At 38.8% G+C, this 17,955-nt stretch overlaps 1 protein-coding gene across 4 annotated transcripts in view; it reads left to right on the plus strand.

Annotated features, from left to right (window-relative positions):
* The first annotated feature begins 289 nt into the window (after window positions 1–289).
* Window positions 290–17,955, plus strand: part of klc1b (kinesin light chain 1b) — a 49,739-nt gene continuing 32,073 nt past the window's right edge. Inside the window, exons 1-6 of one of the 4 annotated variants that reach the window (XM_066678798.1) lie at window positions 290–590; window positions 12,415–12,682; window positions 13,026–13,256; window positions 15,750–15,828; window positions 15,997–16,225; window positions 17,697–17,784. In XM_066678798.1, coding sequence (XP_066534895.1) covers window positions 12,434–12,682; window positions 13,026–13,256; window positions 15,750–15,828; window positions 15,997–16,225; window positions 17,697–17,784 — 876 coding nt within the window. In that variant the 5' untranslated portion in view covers window positions 290–590; window positions 12,415–12,433. The remainder of the gene's footprint in view (window positions 591–12,414; window positions 12,683–13,025; window positions 13,257–15,749; window positions 15,829–15,996; window positions 16,226–17,696; window positions 17,785–17,955) is intronic. The other 3 variants (XM_066678797.1, XM_066678799.1, XM_066678800.1) reach the window with 3 other exon arrangements.

A 17,955-nucleotide genomic window follows, 5' to 3' on the forward strand; every position in this document is an offset into this window, starting at 1 on the left:
CCAGCTGCTCCCTAGTGTGTGTGAGCACCATAGACCACTTAGACCAGGGGTGGGCAATCTTATCCGCAAAGGGCCGGTGTGGCTGCTGGATTTAAGTCTATTCAGGCTCAAGCACACCTGATTTCACTCCTTTAATTAGTTGGCTTGAGTAAAACAAATGATCATGTGACCTCCTGGTTGGTTGGAACAAAAACCAGCAGCCACACCGGCCCTTTGCGGATAAGATTGCCCACCCCTGACTTAGACGGTGCTCACTGTCTCTGTCTGTGTGTATACACCCATAGCTTAAATGCTAGAAGTAAATTTTGCAAAAGCTAATGATGGATTATAACACTATTTTCTTTATTATGCAAACTATTATACTAAAATATATACTTGACATCAAAGCTGTAAGATTTTTAATGTAGGTAAATGCCATATTGTAGCAATCTATCAAAAGTAGAAAACATACCTGAGAAAGGTGACGTGGCAGTTTTTTTTTTCTTTTCTTTTTTTTCTCGGGAGGGAGAGCCACGCCTCGTTTAAAGAGTCCATGATTACGTCACAGAATTCGGCGTGTATCAGTGTTTGTCAGACATTTTCACTGAGAGGTATGTTTGTGTCTCTTTCAACTAAAATAAATAGGGCTTTTAACTGATGGAATATCATGATCAGTTAAATGTTTCAGTCTGCGACTCTCACATAGGTTCCAGAATTCAAATCGCTGATATGCTGTGGTACAGAACAGTGTTCTGTGTGCCTTCGTTGAAAGGAGCTCGGTTTTGTCTGCTCAATTCCAGTTGTGTTTATGGAGCGTATGTGTGGAAAGGCGTCGTCGGTTAACGTTAGCTTCTGCTGCTGTTTCTCTGGCTTTAAACAGATTATCCGTTCTTTCTGCAGATAACTGCCGTTAATATTGCTCTATTAATGCTTTCCAGTCACTCCACTTTCAGTGGTAATTAGTAAATGTATCAGATGGCATTCATTTTTTTTTCTGACCGAGGATAAAGTCACAGAGGGATATGATGTCATTTATAAGTAATTTAGATTAATATTACCCGGAGAAATTTGTCGTTTGAGCTGACCAATGTTAGCTAACGTTAGAATTTCTTCGCTGTTATTTAACGCCCACTTCTCAATGAAACTGTGTGTTCACATTAGAATTGTTAACGGACATATCGCTACATGTCGACGGAGCTTGTCAAACAATAATGTAGCTAGCTAGCGTTAGTTCAATAAAGCCGAGGTCTATTTGAATCTTCCACTCCACCTTAACTGGTGCAGTACTTGCTCACTGTAGCCTTTAACTGCTGCACCATTTAAGGTGGTGCGGAAAATTCGAATAAGTTAACAACCACTGTTTTTGCGGTTAGCCGACGTAGCTAGCAGCTAATTTTATCACCGTCTACTAACTGTTTTGTCAAAACTGGCTTACCTAGCTATGTGGTCTTTTTATAAACGTGTTATAACATTGTTTAATATCTTATTCAGTTACTGGCTCAGGATATACTGCGTGCAAACCATCTTTATATATATATATATATATTATAAAACGTAATCAGGACATCTACACTAAGGGGTTTACGGTAGAAGGTGTGCCGCCGTGCGGGGACGCCTGAGTGAAATCTCATGAAAATTAAATGACACATATTTCAGTTGTTATAATAACAAAACTAATTTAACTGGTCGAAACAATGGTTAGAACAAACTATTATCAAGGACATATACTATAGTCTTGAAGGATATATTTGTAGGGTACCCAGGATTTAATCTGTTTATACTGTAGGAAATTGGGGTAATTGCAATTAAAAATAATGATAATGATGATAGAGTTCTCTCAATGTATAATCTTATTCCGTTTGAGTACTTGAAATATATCTACCGAGATGAATCATAACATTATCATCACAATAAATACCACATCCTAGTTCCTACACACTCTGCCCATTCCATGGACCATACCGAAGCATGTTGTAGTTCTACAGTTACAGACTGTAGTCCTTCTTTAACTTTACGTCGTTAGTCTCATTTCACCTGGTTCATGTATGATCATGACGACCACAAAGCTGGTATGTTTTGAGTGGTGGATCAGTCTCAGAACTGTAGAATCACTCATGTGGTTTGTCATTGTGTACTCTGCTGGGATGAGTGTATCAGAGGCAACAGTGCTGCTCGAATTATAAACACCTCGGTATCACTGCTTGACTAATGAAGCTTTTTCACCACATGGGCCCTACTCGACTTGATTCGGCTCTTTTGCTTTTTCATTAGGCAAATCTGTTACCTGGTATGTGGAACCGGGTACTTGTTTAATCTCTACTTGCTCCATGTTTCAAGTGGGTCCCGCATTAACATTTTAAACATCTGGGGCTTAGCTGAAATGTCCAGAATCATGCTCACCTCTGAAGATTAATTTGCTCATTTACAGCAGCAATATGAATTTTTTTTTCAAGCCATCTTAGACAAAATAATTCCTAAACAACTTTTTACAACACATATTAGTTGCTGACTAATTTTCATTTTCAATCTAATCATACCTGGACAACACACACTAGCACAGCCTCAGTGTCACTGAAAATCATCCACAAGCCCTGTGGTGGTCCTGATCTTTGGAAAACAAAGTAAAAAGGAGCTAAAACGCTAATTGTAGAATTACAAAAGGCACTTTCATGGCTTGCTTTGCAGTTCTGTTTTAGTTACAATTAATATATTCAGTATACCGACTGGGTTGTGCAAAGATGCAGTGCAACAATTAGAATTAAGTTAATGCATGATTAAAAAAGAATGATTATTTACATTTTAGCTATGTTTGTTTTTAAATAACTATCACAGTAAATTTGCCAAATATGTTACATTAAAAATGTAAATAACTTTACATCTGTGAAATGTTATTCACTGTTCCTTAGTTTTACATTTTGATATAACATCTGAAGAGGCTCAGAGTGTTTTATTGGGTCAGAATAAAACTTTTATGTCACTTTGGCAGTGTTAGACACATCTTTCAGACCCCAGTCCTACATCTAAGCGGTTCAGTACTTAGTAAATCTTTATTAACTTTCAAATTAAGCAGAGCTCTATCCCAAGGGTTCTAACCTTAGCCAGTGGACAAACTGCGTAAACGTTTGTTTATTACTAACTGCAGCTAATGTTTGTTTATTACATCTACCATTTTCGCTGTGTATCCACCTGAAACACCTCTCTGCTGTTCACCAGCGGTCAGTGGTGCTGATTCTGTTAAAGTTGAAGCACTTTCTATTGCTGACGGCTGTGATTCAGTCCTCTTCAAAAACTTTATGTCCATGTTTACTATCCACAACTGCTTGCTCAAGCTCGCTGAGGTGAACGACTGATGAGTTGCCCGGTCTAGTGTTTTTCAGAACCCCAGCTAAGAACTTCCACAATAGTTTTTAAATCCTTTGTTAATATTAATTAGAAGGCGATATTAGAGCACTCCTGGAGCCGAGGAGGGACTAAACTTGACATGTAAACATTGCCGAGAGCTGATTGACCAGAGAGACTTGTCTACACAGCAAAATGCAGACATCCAGCGCAAACTATGCAGCAGTGACACAGAGGGCTTTAAAAACTCTAGCAGCCCTGCTGTGACTGATCCACTCCTACTAGCACACAATAACATATCACCACAACATCAGTGTCACTGTATTGCTGAGAATGATCCACCACCCATATCATACCCTCTTTGTGGTGGTCCTGTGGGTGCCCTGACCATTGAAGAGCAGAATGAAATGGGGTTAACAAAGTATGCATAGAAACAGGTGGACTACAGTCAACTACATAATGCTCCTGTATGGTCAGAGGAGCTGATAAAATGGACAGTGAGTGTAGGTAAAAGGTGGGTGTTCCAAATCCAGTGAAATTTCAGGGTAAAAACTAAAAGTCCTCATTTGAGTTGTGAATACATATTTATTGCATTTGTTTGGCATTATTTTCAAGTTTATGTCCAAAAATGCACTCAATGATTGTCATCCAGATGGACATTGCTTTAACATTAAATATATTACTTGATGCTGGGCAGGAGGTATGCTTGTGTCAGTGCAACTACTCTCAGCTCAGATCAGTATATATGCATGGGTAACGTATGATAATACATGCACAGTTAAAGGCATATCTAATACATCACCGTGTTATGTAGGCTCCACAGTTCATTTCCAATATATTGTGTTTTGTACGTAGTGTTTGTTCAAGTTTGCAACAAGGCATATATATATTTGTGTAATTACACGGATATCCAGAAAAATCAAGCCTGTGACTGTATTCTGCAGTTAAGTAATGTCTTATAATGAACTGAATTGTGTGGCATGGTGTTACAGCAGGTAGTGTCACTGCCACACAGCTCCAAGGGTCTTGGGGTCCTGGGTTCAATTGTCACCTCTGGTCACTGTCTAAAGGGTGTGGTGTGTTCTTATTTATTTAGTTAGTTAGTTAGTTAGTGTGTGAATATTGACCAGATGCCTTGTTTCACACAATCCAAAAGCATGTTAGGTTGATGGGCTATGCGAAATTGTCCATGGTTGTGGGTACATGAGTGAATGAGCGATTTTCAGTGCCATTTGGTGACCACGATGGCGAGGCATCAGTGCATGTGAGCACCAGGTTTGACCAGGATGGTACCTGAGTAAGTTATAGATCCAGAAGTCACAATTAGAACAGTGTAACTAAAAAGGATTTAGAAAGGCAGAACAGACGTGAGGGTTCCCAGTGATATTATTGTCTTTTTCACTGCCAAAAAAAACAGAGTGAATGCATGAGAACAGCAGGAGAACAGCACAGGCATTTTAGATTACCACAATAAGTACATTTGCCTGAAGCCCTATTTTTGCATGTTATCTTTTGTGAATCTTATGACCAAATGCTTGACTAGGTAAATCAGGTTTTACCCTATATGGCTAAGCTGAAACTGTGGCCCAGAGAATGCAGCAGCATTTCTGGACCTTGCCTATGTATTGTTTCTATTTTCATGATGCAGTTTTAATGTATATGTCCTTTCTGTATGTGTCCTTTTTGTTTTCTTTTGTGCGGTATTTACACACTTCAGCGGGAGCTAGTGTTTAGTAGAATAAATAGCACATAGTTGTGGCTACGTTCCACCTTAAATGGTTCAGAAAAAGCACTAGCCTTAGTATGCACCAATGTTGCGTCATTTAAGGTGGAATGGAAAATTAGAATACAGTAGCAATAAAGGCTGTAACAGCGTGTTGTGTGGCAGACTATTTTCTCCTACAGGTAACACTTCCAGCACTATGTAATGTAGTTTTTCATAGTTTTACAATTTAATTGTTCCTCCACTGTAGAGCTCCACTGCATGCACCTGTGTTTACTTTCTGTGCTCTGTTCTCATTGGCTGTTGAAGGGACTCGTTCAGCCTCGTGTTGATGGAGAGTTTACACTACACGACTACATCTAAATCTGATTGAAAAAATCTAACTTTTGAGAGGCTGTGTTTGAGATGTCTGAAATACAATTTAGAGGCCAAAATATTTAAAATCAGGCTAAAAGTCGTGTAGTGTAACCCTAGCTTAAACCCCTGGAGTCGGGGGCCTTTCCGATGTTTTTTCCTCTCGATCAGCTGAGCTCTGTGTCTCTGCACATTTACAAAACATTTAACATCAGTTTCACAAATTCCTTCGCTAGTATATGCCACTGAAGTAGCATAGCGTCAAAGCTAACCAGTGCCAAAGGAGTCAAATGTATTTCACATAATCTTCACGAAGTGAAGCAGTTCCTACACAGGCAACAAAGTGCGGAAACAAAGGCATGTGTGTTTGCTTATATGACTAAAATGACGGTTTTCACATGCCGTAATCCTCCAATAAGAGTGGCTGGATTATCATGCTATTATCCTATGAATATAAAAGTGTGGGCCAACAAAGGTCGTGGTCTGAGTTTCAGAGAGAGACGTGCCTCTTGTTACTTACCTTTCTAACAACTAAGTAAAAATAAAAGTTTCAAACTCTGTATATTTGAAAAGTATACCCTTTCTGGGGGTGTGTTTACTGTGTGTCTAGGACATAAATTCACTGAGTTCCATAAGTGTTTTGGTACTGATTTATCCTGTCGGCGGGAGCGCCGACTCCTGAGGGCTAAGGCGTGCACAGGGTGCTGTTGACCTGTGTTAGCATGCTTCTTTGTGGTCGCTTGAATGAAGTCAGAGTTCTTTGGCATGTCCATATGTCAGTGGGGAGGTTAATGGGAGAATTTTGCTTGTTCTTTAAGCTTTTGTGTTCTGATACAAACAAGACGAGCTGCTCTGCTGTAGTCCTGATGCTCATTTGTTTGTTCTGCATCCATGACAGTGGCACGTGATTGGACAGCCTGATTTTAACACATCCATACAACTTAGAAATGGAATATGTTCTAACTGGAAAATTTGATGTAGTGTTTCAGTCAGACTCGATGTCAAACACCAGTAAAATACTTGTTTTCAAAAACGAATGTGTTTTTCTTTTTTTTTCTTTTTCTTTTTCATCCGTAAAAATAATTTTAAATTGTTAAGTGTGAGGCCACGTGTGATATTTTGCCATTTTTGGGTCCAATTGTGCCTTTGGCCTCATGTCATACATTCATAAGACATGTATTTACACGTTGAATATGTCAATTCTGTTATGTTGTTTCAGGGGTTAATTAAAAGGAATACATTATAGGAGCCATCGGTAATACTGACACCAAGCGTTTAAAATCTGAACTATAATATAGTTTCAAAACAGTGGAGAGAGAGGTCTACCTCCTCCCCCTTCTCCCCAGACTTGAATCTCGACCAGGTCGCTATTTTGAGGAAAATTTAAAGAACAAGCAGGAGACGAGTTTAAGAAAATTTGGACCATAATAGCTACGAAGAATCTGCCGCCATCAACACCTTTACACAGCATTCATCATTTCACTAAAACATCTACCTATGCAAGAGAAAGGCAGAAAAGTTCCTTGCACTTACAAAAAATTACAAAAGACAGGTCATGGTTTCAGAGCACAGCACTAACATAAACTAATGGTAAAGATAAATTTATCTTATAAACAGCTCCTCTCCCAGCACTGGAGAGAGCACAGAAACACACCTCCCTATGTTGTGAAGTATCGCACTGGGTGGTGTAATGATCAAAAGATCATTAATATTGGTTAGCCACATTAGCATATTCTTTGTAGTATCTATAGAATACGGTAAGCGCATCAGTCTATAATGCATTTCTTTGCTTTTGGCTCTAAATCTGAGTGAGCTTTTCATACACAGCTCATATACAATCTTCATTAATTGGATTATTTCACTTGTGTGTTGTTTTGGTGTATAAGAGACTAGAGATACAAACCACTTTTGTCTCAGTTTCTCTGCGCTCTGAAAATGGAACAGATTCTTGGAGAATAATGTTTTATCATGACTGTCTGACAAAATTGTTCCTCTGGTTTGGCTTAAAGTTTAATAAAGTAGTTCTCCTTGTCTTGTGCAAGATCAGTGATAAGTTTCCATGCCGCAGCGAAGCCAAATGTCTTTGTACACCATCCGTGGGGCACAGTCCCATTAAAATAATGGTTTGTGCAATCACATAGTGCATTGTTTGTCAAGAATATAAGTATGGGGTTTAGGTCTGACGAGTTGGCTGGCCAGTGAAGCACTGTGATGGCATGGGCATCAAACCAGGCTTTGGTGCTTCTGGTGGCATGCGCAGGGGCCAGGTCCTGCTGGAAGATGAAATCTGCATCTCCATACAGATCCTCAGCAGAAGGAATCTTTCTGGTAGACTATTGCGGTGATCTTGGATTTAAGAAAGTAGAGTTTACCAACACCTGCACCAGACATTGCACCCCAAATCATGACTGACTATGGATATTTTACACTGGACCTCAAGCAGTTTGGGTTCTGTTCCTCACCTGTCTTCCTCCAAACCCTTGGACCTTGATTCCCGAATGAAAGGCACACTTTACTTTGATCGGAAAAGAGAACCTTGGACCACTGGCCAACGGTCCAGCCCTTCTTCTCCTTGGCCCAGTTGAGACGCTTCCTACGTTGGCTCAGATTCAGAAGTGGCTTGACCCGAGGAACCTGACAGTTGTAGCCCATCTCCCGGGTGTGTCTGAATGTGGTGGTTTTTGTGACTCCTGCCTCATTACACCCTTTCTGGATCTCTGCCAGATACTTGAATCTTCTCTTTTTGATAATCCGCTGAAGCCCACAGTCATCTCTTTTGCTGGTGCATCTTCTCCTGCCACATTTTGTCCTTCCACTAGACTTTCAATTGATATACTTGGACACACCACTCCGTGAACAGCCAGCCTCCTTAGCTATGAACTTTTGTGGCTTACCAATCCTATGGACGGTATCAGTGATGGTCTTCTGGCCAGTTGTTATGTCTGCAGTCTTCCCCATATTGAACAGAACTGAGATAATTCACAGTCTCAAGTCTTTTGCAGCCTCCAACAGGTTTTCTTCCAGGATTGCCCTGTATTTAGCTCCATCCATCTTCCTATCAACTCTGACCAGCTTCCCTGTCCCTGCTGAAGAAAAGCATCCTCACAGCATAATGCTGCCACCACCATGTTTCACAATGAAGGGTGGTGTGTCCAGGGTGATGAGCAGTCCTACTTTTCTGCCAAACATAGCACTTTGCATCCTTCTTACAACAATGGTTTTCTTCTTGCCACTCTTCCATAAAGGCCAGATTTGTGGAGTGTACTCATTTCGTGGTGATTGACATCTCTCTGGCCAATCAATGCTCTGTAAAGCGTACACATCACAATTTAGTACCTACTCTGCACAGTTGAAACCCATTGCGAGCAGGGACTGAGATTTGGTACCAGATTTTAGTTTCTTCAGTCTTGAGATTCAGTACTATATCAGAAGGCAGTTGATGTCCAGATTAACCTGGTAGATATTGTTGCTACAGTAACAGGTTTAGAGTGTGTTGCCTGTGTCTGAGTCATTGTTTCATCAATGTGCTTCACTGCTTGGTTATGAGGATCTGCTGGTGACACAGAGGTAGGCTGCTCCTATCTCTTTCTATTGCTGTCGGTGCTAATCTATGGAGACAGACAGACGAGTGATTTGATCCACAAATAAAGATTCAACACTTTGTATGTGAATTTTAAATTTGAGACTGATTTAAAAAATATGTTAAGTGTAATTCTAACCAAAGGTATTCCATTTTACCTATAGTTATAATATTTATAAAAACCAAAAACATTTATTCATGAATTTAACTGTATTTGTTAAAATTGCAGACCACGAGAGACAGATTGGCATATATTTGTGCATAGTGAAACATATTTGTGACCCTGTTTAATTGGTGGATTAATATTTGCGCATTTGTCAAGTATTTTGAGACTAATCTCACTCCATACCAACCAACCACTGGGATTGATGCTGTGACTGAGATTTTAATAGTTTTTAGTTAACTGTTTAAGAAGATAAAATGCATGAATGCATTTTTCATGAATGCATGAATATTAAATATTTTTATCAAATGTTCTTATGCTGTATAGTCTGACATTCAGAGCAAGGTATGAGTAGGTAGTGCATTCTCAAAAACATGTTTATTTTTTTTGTCCTACTTTAGCTGTTTGGGACTGCTGCTGTTAGGATGCCCTAATATCCTTTTATTTGTGTTGACAGAATCCTTTGTCTGCCTTGATAACCCTTTGATATGATACCCCTTTTCCACCAGTGTGGAACCTGTTTCATTCTGGTTCACACACAATTTTGAAGCATACAGTGCATGTCCACTATCATAAATCGGTTCCAGAACATGAAAGTTTTGTTCCCAACTGGAACCAAAAAGAGTAGGGTTTTTGCAGGAACCATGAAGGCATTCAAGGGCGAGTCTTGCTGAAGAAACTCCAAAAAGCACAGATAAAGTTATGCATCAGTAGACCCGTAATCTGCTTTCTGATTTGAAAGGAAAAAATGGCAAGAAAATAAAAACAGGAATATGCTTATTTATTTATTTATTTATTTATTTATTTATTTATTTATGAAATAGCCAGGCAGTACCTCGGAGGGCGGGATCAGGACTGGGCACTTCACAAGGAGAATATACTGCTTTAGCAATGCTGTGAGAAACAGCAGTGTTATAGCTTTGACTGTGTCCTTAATCTATGATCACACCCCCTGGACATTTTATGACTAAGTACAGTATATATCCTACAGATTACTCCTTTAAGAATCCTGAATCTAATCAATTCAAGAATCAAAGGTAATTTGGTCAAAAGGGGATATGAGTTGCAGCACCTAATGGAAGCTTTTGTCACCTTTCTTAGAACTACACTATAAAGTAGTTATTATAACAGTATCAAATTGTTTGTTTAATTTTTAGAACAAATCATTTTAAACTTATGCAGCAAATCATATTTAAAGCTGTATTTTAAAAGGACCCTAAATGTGACCTCACCAAATAAATTTCACAAATTGTGAACATATCTAATGTAACAATTTCTGTCATTCAAGCAGTCCAGATCAATTTGCCTGGCTGTGTCAGACAATTGTTTGCAAGTCTGTTCCTCCTTCGACTGAGAGCTTTAGCTAAAGATGTTTATCTGTGAGCATGTTCCTTCCTGAATGAGCTTTGCATTTTGCTTGAAGTTTATCCCAAAGAGGCAGCATCACAATGAATAGCAGGTTCATTCAACCACTAACTAAACAATTGTGGCGGATTTGCTAATATGCAAATTCAACATTATAAAATGAGCATTGACCTTTTATAAAGAAGTAAACAAAACTGTCATTTTGTGCAATATTGTGAGTGTATACACAGTCGGAGTGGTGGGAAGCCATCCATAAGCCCAAAGAACAGTTGGGTGTTAGCTGTGAACGTTAATGTAATAAGTCTGTAATAGCACTGTTCCTCACTTCTGATTTTCTGGTCACTGAAGGGAATTGAACCAGCAACCCTTTGGTCCCAATCCCCCTTATCTTACCTAATCTATAGTGAAATGTGCCTGTTAATAGGGCTAATATCCTGCTGGCCTGAAATACACCCCACCACATGATGTGCAACAAAGTTTAGTTTTTTTTTCTGGGATTATTCATTCATTCATTCTCTTCAACCACTTATCCAGTTCAGGGTTGCGGTGGACCCGGAACCTACATGGAATCACTTGGCACAAGGCTGGGACACACCCTGGGGGGTATGCCAGTCCTTCACAAGGCAACACACACTCACACATTTACTCACTTACACCTACTCACACCATACGTGGATTGGATAGTTTGGGACACAGCCAGCACAAGATTTGGTGTTCTCCATCTCAGGATATCCAGTCCAATGTTAATTGTTGTCTATTTTTAGCTGAAGAACATGGCTATTTTTCAATGTTGTGTCACGGTCACTGTATCATCTCTCGCAGATGGCAGAACAAAACATGGGGTGGGTCAAAGTTTCCACGGGGTTGGACTAGCTTGAATGTGCCGCTGGACCAGCTTTGAAAACATGGAGCCAAGAACAACAAACATGGATGTTGTGTGAATTCATTCTCTGCTCCAGATGTGTTTACACAACTATATCTGTACATTAAAAGTAGTTGTTTGCCCTTGTGATTATGTTTAAAATGCTGCATCTTTGATTGACTTTCATTTTATGTTTTAAGCAGTATTATTTATAAAATATATATACACACTTTTGTTTTGTTTTCTGATGTTTTTTATTTATTTAGTTATTTATTTATTTTTTATTTATTTATTTTTTTTACGTCTAGAGTGTTGTGCAGTTGTGTGTAGCCCTATCTTGGTCATGTTGTTTTGTCCTTTCTCTCTTTACTGTCTTTCTACTAAAGTCAGCTGATGGCAGAGATAGTTAATTGGACTGGACCACTTGATTCGTGGTTTGTTAGCTGATCACCAGGAGAACACAGGATTGGCCGTGCCTTGATGATGGGGCTTGATAAGCAACCATGATTCATTGTGGCAGGCCCATGGCGTTGCCTGTCACCATGGGGCCTGTGGCAGATTTATTTTATTTTAAAAAGCTGCTTGTGATACTCTGGAATTAGACTGTTATGTAAATGTAGAATAATCCTGTTGTGTTCACCTATTAGTGCTGAGTGCCATTTGTTTTATTTGACCTTTTTCTCCTGTTTATGTAGAAAGGAGGTAGGTAAATTACTGTTGTGACTTTTTTTTCTTATATTAGGCAAATTAGTTGTGGTTTGTACCTTAGATTATTTGTTGTTTTGGCACTCCACTCACCCTGTAGTTTAACTTGTGACTCCAATCTGCCTTGTACAGATTACAGAGCTTGTTAGGCATTTAAGGTATTTCTGTCTTGTCTTTGTTACTAACCCTAGACTGGTACGAGCCTTAGTATTTGAAAATGAGGTCATAAAACATTTTAGTAGCTTAATTAAAATTCAAAAGGATTTGACCTATTATTTCAGAAGATTATTTTGTTGATATTCAACTCATAGACTCTTATCAACTCACATGCCTGTGTCTTTCAGGTGAGCCCTCTGGTAGAAGATGTCGACAATGGTATATCCTCGTGAAGAGAAGCTTGAGAAGCTGTCACAGGAGGAGATAATCTCAAACACTAAACTGGTGATTCAGGGCCTTGAGGCACTGAAGAGTGAGCATAATTCCATCCTGCATAGCTTGCTGGAGACCATCAAGTGCCTAAAGAAAGATGAGGAAGCCAACCTTGTACACGAGAAGTCCAACCTTCTCCGCAAATCTGTGGAGATGATTGAACTGGGTCTTGGGGAGGCACAGGTGAGTCTGGGCTTTTGGTTAATTTTTTATGATGATTAAGTGGATTTAATTTGGCATAGTTTAATACTCTTCATTGTATAATATACTGTTTAATTTTGAATCATCAGTGGATGCATATATTCTTTAGAATTGAAATCAGGGTATACTAATCCGGGGCACTTGGCGATAAATAATGGAAAAAGTAATTTACCTTTGGGGGGGAAAAAAGAAAAACAGTTTAAAAAATAAATAAATAAATAAAAGGTTCATCTTTTGGCTGTGACTATAGTCTCAGACTATATTTTCGTCTCTTTGGTTTTTTTTTTTTTACATTATTCTCTGTAAATTGTCTCCATGTGTGCAGGTCATGATGGCCCTGTCTAACCACCTGAATGCGGTAGAGTCTGAGAAACAGAAGTTGCGGGCACAGGTGAGACGACTGTGCCAGGAAAATCAATGGCTGCGAGATGAATTGGCCAACACACAGCAGAAGCTGCAGAAAAGTGAACAAAGTGTGGCTCAGTTGGAGGAAGAGAAAAAGCACCTGGAGTTCATGAATCAGCTCAAGAAATATGATGAAGATGTCTCACCCTCGGTATGGGAAATATATAGGGCTGGCCCCAAATATTTGGCTATTCGTTCATTGGGTAGGAATTTGGGTAATAATTTTGAGATTCGGATATTCATTTCTTTGGATGAATGTGGTGATAAGGGCAACTCTCCACTCCACAAGTATTCAGCTTTGTCAACATAAAAGTCTTGAACGAAGCCTAAAACAGCCTACCATGCTACAGCAGCCTACTTACCACGAACCATGGCAATGCTACAGTTCATTTTTTCAGCTTTACACCTCAAATTAGAACACCTCAATGAAACTCTGGTTTATTCGTGTACACTTAGTGGCACCATGTATGCATGCGTTAGCGAACAACTCCACAACAATTCAGTGAGCGGAGCCATGCTGGGAGCTCCAGAGCAGGCTTAATGTTAAAATGGGCACTGAGTACTGATTTTCTGAAAAATAGGGCTGGCCCCAAGTATTCAGGTATTCAGACATTTGTTTGTTGGGTATTTATATTATTTATGTTTCAACTTTTGAGATTCAGATTTTTTAATAAATATGGTTATCAATAAAGGCAACGCTCCACCACATTCAGGCTCTCCATCAGTAAAAACAGTGCTCTCCCCACTCCAGCCATATTCAGGCACTCCAGCAGTAAAAAGAAAGGACCTCCGCTCAAACTGGTTAAATTGTGTGTACGCTTTTCCACCAAAAGAACTCTGGTTAGTGAACCAGTTCCATTCCTGATTCTTGGATTCTTGGGGACCCAGGAATACGTCATCAGCGAGGGGCATGAATACTGAATACAGCACCGGAGCCAAAGATAAACTGCTAGTCATGACAGGGTTATTGTTTATTCTTTGTTTATCCTGAAGTCAATTAAGAGTGAGATGTGTATAAATGTTGCTGAGTTCAGAGCCACCCTTCTGAGCTTGTGAACAGCAGAGAAATGTAGCTAAGTGCTGCGGGCTCTGACCAACGGCAATGGTATTGCACTTAACTCACCAGAAACACACAAAAATGGAGTGTGTTCCTGTTTTATTTTCTATTATCTATTCATATGAAACATTGTAAATTATCCAGTTCAGCTTCACTGGGCGATAATGCTGTGTGAGGTGCTGAGCTCTTTCTTAAGTTACTGAACCTCGACATTAATGTTGCTACACGTCCTGGTTTCCCTGGGATTGTTTGTGAAAACACACTTCCATCCACATATTCATTCACCTTTAAATAAACTTATGTTCTGCTGTTGCATCAGTGTTCTCTTCCCCACACCTACATAGGCCACCTACATCACCGTACTGGTCTCTGTGTTGCTGTAATGGACAGATGCTTTTATTTGATTTGTTATGTAGGCTGTGTTCGAAAACATAGTGAAAATTTTCTCCCTAGACAGCTAGGGTTACCAACCTCTACCCCACGTGCCAAACGGTTCCATATTTAGTTTGCGAACTCGTTGGTGGAAGCGCCATCTCTGCCCTTAGTGAATGAAGCCACACTGTGAGCCACAGCACAGCCTGGAGAGAGGGATATTAAACAAGAAGTCAGGATTTAAATGACAACAATATACACCACCCCACTCCCTGAGTATTCGAATATTTACCAAATACCCTGGCTGAAGCTCAGAAGCACTAAAAATGTTATTTGGGCCAGCCCTAGAAATAAATGCCTTAAATCTGTGTCAAAGTGGAACCTTCTCTTACAGCCTTTCCAGGTCACTTTGGCACAATGTGATTTTTAACATGTTCTAATACATGCATGTATTGGTATGGACTTTCTTGCCCATTTGAAGGTTGTTATATGGAGTGGCTTGAAAATATCTTTCATAAGCTTACTTGGGCGGTTTGAGATGGAATATCAGGCACTGTAACCTTCCTTTGTCCTCACTTTGCCTATATTTATGTTGGAATGGAGCAGAGCAGTGAGAACTCCTGAACTCACCGTTTGGCTGTGGTAGTAACCCTTGGGACAAATCTGAGTTCTTTGCTTAGCTTTGCAACGTTAGACTGTATATGTCTGCCAAAACAAATCTCACCTGGAAATGTTGCTTTTCATATCACCTCTTAAAATATTTATAAAACCTGAAGTGTAAACAAGAAGAATAATTAAAACAGGATTAATTATTTTAAGTGATTATTTTTAAAAGATTCTTGATGCTATAGTCCACTCAGTCTTGTTTGTGCATTGTCAGCTGTGAAATGATTTGTGTGGTTTTCTTTTTGTAAATAAGCATGCCCAAATAGGAAACCACTGTTAACAGTTTGAAGCCTTCTAAAACATTCTCTATTAATTTTTGCTGGACACTGTCAAAACACTTTTGTTAGTAATTTGTCATGCTTGTCATAACATGTTACCGCAAGAAAGGATTGAATTACTGAATCACAAGACAATTTTGTACCACTTCTATCAGGTTTAATGCCTACTGGGTTTATTTTTATTTGGATGTTTTCACTTAAATAAACAAACCAGACATGAAAGAGAATTTTTCTTTAATCACTATCTTATCAATATCATTTGACATTCCAGGAGGAAAAAGATGGAGAACCACCCAAGGACACACTCGATGATCTCTTCCCTAATGATGAAGAGGAACATGCCCAAGGAAGTAAGTGAACAATTTCATAACACACCAACTAAAATAATAAAATACATTATATAATGGTATTTGTTTGGAAAAATAGAATAAATTTGTTTAAAACAGTGGTTCTCAATTTTGAGTTTTGCTCTACCAGGGTTGTTTGATTGAAGTATGTTTTTGTCTTCTCACCTTCAGTGCAGCACCAGCACAACAGTGCAGCTGTAGCCGCAGCTCAACAGGGTGGTTACGAGATACCAGCCCGCCTTCGAACCCTTCACAATCTGGTGATCCAGTATGCCTCTCAGGGCCGCTATGAAGTGGCAGTGCCACTCTGCAAGCAGGCTCTGGAGGACCTTGAGAAAACCTCAGGCCATGATCACCCGGATGTTGCCACTATGCTCAACATCCTTGCTTTAGTGTACAGGTCAGTGCCCTGCTGGTACTATAGATGACTCCCAACAAAACTGAAATAAATTCAGGTTTAATTTTTATTATTGTTATGTAATGTTTTTCTCTAGTATGCCTTATTTTCTGCTTGGATCCACAATTCAGTCATAATTCTGTTGACTATACCTTTACATTTTACATTAAATAAACTATAACTAATAAACAAGCAAGCTCACATAAAGAAACAATACATATAGTAATAAATAACACAAATAATGTAATGTAAATGTAAAAATACAGTAGCTATAAATAATAGCTATAAAATAATTCAATGAGAACAGTAATATAATAACACTAAATAAATAATATATTTAAATAAGGGGAATCTGTAAAGGAGATTCATAGTAGGCTTACCTTCATGCCTTCTAAGTTCTTAATAAATATAGGGTGACCATATTTGATTAAACAAATCTGTTGATGAGTACAGCATACAGGTCACAAACTCCAGAACTATACATTTTCTAACAATTTTATTGCAGTTCTTAACAGAGGTGACCTTATCACTTATCCAGGACATTAGGATATTCTTGTTTGCTTCATAACTCAAAATACTATATAATCTTCTATTATTTTTATTAGTCAGGTTTTTGTCTGGAATGCCCAAAATCAATGAGACAGGGTCTAAGTCCAGATTAATTCTCAAAAATATTCCCCATTATCTGTACAATTGAAGCACAATACTGTTTTATTTTAAAACCTGACCAAATACAGTGGGTGTAGTCCCCAAATACAATCTTACGTTTTAGACAGTATGGGGAACATGTATTGGGAACAAATTTACTTCTAATATAAGGAGTAACATGCAAACGATATTCTGAGCTGGACAGCTTGAGTTTTATTGCAAAAAGATATTTTTCTGGCTTGATTCCAGACCTCATCACAATCATCATCTGGTATAGCAACTGACAGCTCTTTTCCCACGTTTGCTTAAGATCGTTTTTACTGGCTTCAGAAGATGAACGTAAAATTGCATAAAAAATAGATATGTTTCTGCACTGGACTGTGCAAAACAGCTTTCTCAATACCAGATAGTGACTGTAATATTCAGAGTGGTCTTTCTACTAATAAAGTCTCTAAGTAGCATATATTCTTTTTTGTCAAAAGATATTTCTCAGCCAGTTGTTCCAAATATATTACAGATGACTCCTTAAAAGCATCTTTTATCCAGGCTCTTCCAAATATTAAAACCCAGGTCTGTATGTCCTGGCTGGAAGTCTGGATTATTCAAAATTGGCCTAATATAGATGAGATGATATGTTTTCTAGTTTACACACTAAACACCAAGCCTTAAGAGTATTAAGTGTTATTGGGCTGTCATAAAGGCATAAAGGTTTTTTGGGGTCATAAACAACAGATTTTGCAGAGGTGAATGTTCTGTTTTATGTTGGCAATTCGGTAGCTGACCAGCAAGTAAGCAACATAACTGGTTTTCTGTGTGTGTCTCTCAGGGATCAGAACAAATACAAAGAAGCAGCACACCTGCTCAATGATGCTCTGTCCATCAGGGAGAAGACACTGGGCAAAGACCATCCTGCTGTAGGTTACTAGCCGACTGCTACACCTTTTGTTATATCTAAGAAGTTTTAAGAAAAACACAATTTAAACGTATTAATTTAATTCAGTAATTAAATAGTAACAATTAATTCAGTCAGTGAATAAATATTACTCTGCAAAGCCTCAAACTTTCAAACCATGTAAACAAACTGA

This window comes from Hoplias malabaricus, chromosome 8 (assembly GCF_029633855.1).
Source record: "Hoplias malabaricus isolate fHopMal1 chromosome 8, fHopMal1.hap1, whole genome shotgun sequence".
NCBI lineage: Eukaryota > Metazoa > Chordata > Actinopteri > Characiformes > Erythrinidae > Hoplias > Hoplias malabaricus.